The sequence below is a fragment of the Chiloscyllium plagiosum genome, chromosome 15, assembly GCF_004010195.1.
Source record: "Chiloscyllium plagiosum isolate BGI_BamShark_2017 chromosome 15, ASM401019v2, whole genome shotgun sequence".
NCBI classification, from domain to species: domain Eukaryota; kingdom Metazoa; phylum Chordata; class Chondrichthyes; order Orectolobiformes; family Hemiscylliidae; genus Chiloscyllium; species Chiloscyllium plagiosum.
Window position 1 is genome coordinate 945,261 of NC_057724.1, and position 4,375 is coordinate 949,635.

General features: G+C 41.5%; 1 protein-coding gene across 7 annotated transcripts in view; it reads left to right on the top strand.

The window, feature by feature from the left end:
- Positions 1–4,375, top strand: part of LOC122557037 (utrophin-like) — a 688,507-nt gene that overhangs the window by 320,463 nt on the left and 363,669 nt on the right. For all 7 annotated transcript variants that reach the window (XM_043704260.1, XM_043704256.1, XM_043704261.1 and 4 more), the window contains one exon: positions 3,821–3,971. In XM_043704260.1, coding sequence (XP_043560195.1) covers positions 3,821–3,971 — 151 coding nt within the window. The remainder of the gene's footprint in view (positions 1–3,820; positions 3,972–4,375) is intronic.

Below are 4,375 nucleotides of genomic sequence, written 5' to 3' on the forward strand. Positions count from 1 at the left end.
CCTTCCTAACCTGCAATCTTCTTCCTGACCTCTCTGCCCCCACCCCCACTCTGGCCTATCACCCTCACCTTAACCTCCTTCCACCTATCGCATTTCCAAGGGCCCTCCCCCAAGTCCCTCCTCCCTACCTTTTATCTTAGCCTGCTGGGCACACTTTCCTCATTCCTGAAGAAGGGCTCATGCCTGAAACGTCGATTCTCCTGCTCCTTGGATGCTGCCTGACCTGCTGCGCTTTTCCAGCAACACATTTTCAGCTCTGATCTCCAGCATCTGCAGTCCTCACTTTCTCCTAAACAGTACTAAACCAAACATGTATTAGTGACTTGGGTGAGGAAATTGAATGTGCTATTGTCAAGTTTGTGAATGACCTAAAAATAGGTGGGAAGGTATGTGGTGAGGATGACGCTGAATCTACAGAGGGATATAGATTGGTTAAGTGATTGGACAAAAGCTTAGCAGTTGGAATATAATGTGGGGAAATGTGCGTTGATGCGCTTTGGAAGGAAAAGTAGAGGAGCTGAATATTATTTAAATGGAGAAAGACAATAGAAATGTGTGGAATACAGGAATTTTGGGAGTCCTCATGCTTGAATCATGTATCTAGTTTCAGCTGGTAGTGGGAAAAGCAAATGGAATGTTGGCCTTTATTTCAAATGAAATAAGTATAAAAATAGGGAAGGTTTGTTACAAGGCACTAATCAGCTCACACCTGATAATCAGTAAACAGTTTTGGGTCCCTTATTTAAGGAAAGATATTTTGGCATTGGAGGCAGTGCAGAAAAAGTTCACTAGGCTGATACCAGGTATGGAGTATGGATGGCCCCTCTTATGAGGAATTAAGTATATCGGATTCTTAAGGGGCATGACAGGGTAAATGCTGAGCAAATGCTTCCCCTCATGGGCAAGTCTAAAAATGGAGGGCATTGTCTCAGAAAAACAGGATGCCAATTTAAGACCGAGATGAGGCGGAATTTCTTTTCTCAAAGTGTTGAGTGTCTTTGGAACTTGTTGTCACATAGAACTGTGGGGAAAGAGTCATTGTGTATATTTAAGGCTGAGTTAGGTAGATTCTGAAATGAAAACAGAAATTGCTGGGGAAACTCAGCAGGTCTGGCAGCATCTGAGGAAAGAAAGCAGAATGAATTTTTCGAGTCCAGTGACCCTTATGAACATCTTCTCAAGATGTTTTAGTTTTCCAGCCTCTGCAGTTCTTTGTTGTATTCGAGAGATCGTATTTGAGGGTAGAGAAATCAAGAGTTACAGAGAAAAGGCAGGAAAGTGGGCATAAGCAATATTGGAGCAGTTGTGATCTTTTTGAATGGCAGAGCAGGCTCGAGGGCCACTTGGCTACTCCTGTTCTTATTTCTTGGTCTCATGGAGAGTTTGAATTTGGCCTGTACTTGTTGGAATATAAAAGTATGGGAGGTGACCTTATTGAAACATACAGGATTCTTAGAGGACTTGGGGTCAATGTGGAGAGGTTGTTTCTCTTTATGGGACAGTCTGGGATGAGAGGACATAATCTTAGAATAAGAGGCTGCAAGACTGAGATGAGGAGCAATTTCTTCTGAGGGTAGTGAATCTGTAGACTTCTTTACCAAGAAGAACTGTTGAGTTTAGATCATGAAGTACATTCAAGGCTGAGATGGATTTTTAATCAGTAAGGGAATCCAGGGCTATGGGGGAAAGAAAGGAAAGCGCAATTGAGGATTATTTCATCAGCCACTTCTCCTTTGTCCTATGGCCTTATTACGAAATAGATTTGGATGAAACAGATTTGTTTGATAACCAATGTGACTCAAAGTTTGTGCGAAGATTTGTAGCTCGGGTGCTCGTTGTTGTGGTTCTGTTCGCCGAGCTGGGAATTTGTTGCCAGCCGTTTCGTCCCCTGTCTAGGTGACACCCTCAGTGCTTGGGAGCCTCCTGTGAAGCGCTTCTGTGATGTTTCCTCCAGCATTTATAGTGGTTTGAATCTGCTGCTTCCGGTTGTCAGTTCCAGCTGTCCGCTGCAGTGGCCGGTATATTGGGTCCAGGTCGATGTGCTTGTTGATTGAATCTGTGGATGAGTGCCATGCCTCTAGGAATTCCCTGGCTGTTCTCTGTTTGGCTTGTCCTATAATAGTAGTGTTGTCCCAGTCAAACTCATGTTGTTTGTCATCTGTGTGTGTGGCTACGAAGTGTGGTCACCAATGTGACTGTAACAAAGATAAAGTACTGCTCCTTGTCTTTACCACCACTTCTCTTGACTTGTCCACTGTTTTTAAATTAGACTTTTTTCAACAAGTATGAATTTCATCAAACTAGATATTTGTCTTCAGTCACAAAAACAGATGTTGCTGGAGTTCTTTGTTTTTTGTTTATTGTCTTCAGTCCCTTCTATAATTCAGTTCTCTGGCAACCATCTAAGTCTGAATCACACCATTTACGACCTTGGTGTCTTATTGAACCCTGAGAAAAGACTCCAATCCTATATCTGTCAGAAAGACTTTGTTTCTGTCTTCATAATCAGGGAGCTCTGCCCCTTCTTCGGCTCCCCTGCTGCTGAAACTTTCATCTGTGTCTCTGTTACCTCCAGGATTGACTATTCCAGTGCTGCCCTGGCTGACATTTCAAATTCTACCCTTTATAAACTGGAATTCTTCTTCATGCGTATCAACTATGTTCATGCTGATCTTCACTGGTTCCTAGCGAAGGAATTCACTACATTAAATTACCTTCGTTTGAAAATCACCTCATTTCCTCTTATCTCTATAATCTCCTCTACCTCTATAGCCCTTTTATCCGCACTCCTCCATCTCTGGATTTTTGAGTAGCCCCTCCTTTGGGCCCTCTGCCATCCGCTGTGCTTTCAGCTCTCTGGGGACTAAGCTCTGGATTACCAGCATTTATTGCCCATCCTTAATTAAGATTCAACTATTTCAATTGAGAATGCAATTGAAAGTCAACCAAATTGCTGGGCCAAACCAGGTAAGGATGACGTTGACTTTCCTGCTCCTTGGATGCTGCCTGACCTGCTGTGCTTTTCCAGCACCACTCTAACCTTGACAACTTTCCTTCCCTAATGGACATGAGTGAACCAGATGGTTTTTTTCTGACCATCGGCAATGGTTTCATGGTCAACGTTAGATGATTTTATAAGGGTTCTACATTAGACCCTGAGTGCCAGATGGTTTATTGAATTCAAATTCCACCATCTGCCATGACAGGATTTGATTGAGGGTACCCAGAACATTCGTTGAGTTTCTGGATTAATAGTCCAGCAATAATACCACGAGGCCATTGCCTCCCCACTTTTCTCTTTCTCCCATTCCCATTCTTTCCTTTTAAGATATTTTTTAACAACTTAACTCTTTGCCTAAGTTTTGGTTATAGACCTTAATAGTCTAAAATTTAGTCTAAAATTTTACTTCATGACACTCCCAATCATGGGCCTGGACCATGTATTGAATCAAAGACACTATATAAATACAAATTGTTAATATGATAGAATCATGGTAAGTGCTGACTGAATGAGAATTTCTACAGGTAAAACAGGTACTATATATAGAAATGTATTTTATTATATATTAGGATTATCAACTGCACAGATAGAGGCTTTCCAGCCCAACAACTTTCTGCATATTCTCCAATGCTGAGAGTAACAATATAGATACTTATGAGGGGGTCCTGTTACATCTAGTGTAGTGAGTAAACCAAGTTTTAAAATGGAGTGTTTCTGCTGATCTTTTGAAGATTTTTCACTCTTCCTCTCTCTCTCTGGGGGTTGTGTGACTGTTTAAAAAATCTAACTCGGAGATGTGAATCTTCTGTCTTTTTGTAGCCATTTCGATAAGGCTGTGGAGGAATGGAGACAATTTCACTGTGACTTAAATGATCTGAATCAGTGGGTGATGGAAGCTGAGCAGTTATTGTCTGTTGCCCGAGACCAAGATGGTACCCTGGACTTGGAGGAAGCCAGGATTCACCAACAGGTGAGTTTCTTGCCAATCATTCTCTTCACACATTCAAATATATGAAGTTAAAAATCACACAACACCAGGTTATAGTCCAACAGGTTTAATTGGAAGCACACTAGCTTTCGGAACGACGCTCCTTCATCAGGTGATAGTGGAGGGCTCGATCGTAACACAGACTTTATAGCAAAAATTTACAGTGTGATGTAATTGAAATTATACATTGAAAAATTGATTGTCTGTTAAGCCTTTCATCTGTTAGAATACAGTGATAGTTTCACTTCTTTCATGTGTAAATCACAAAACCTTTTTTTTAAAGTTGCAATCTCGGTTAGCAGCTATTAACAATGGTGATAGCTAGACAATAGGTTGAAGGGTTAGCCCCATGTTCTCTGTCTATGATCTGATGTTTAGATTGATTC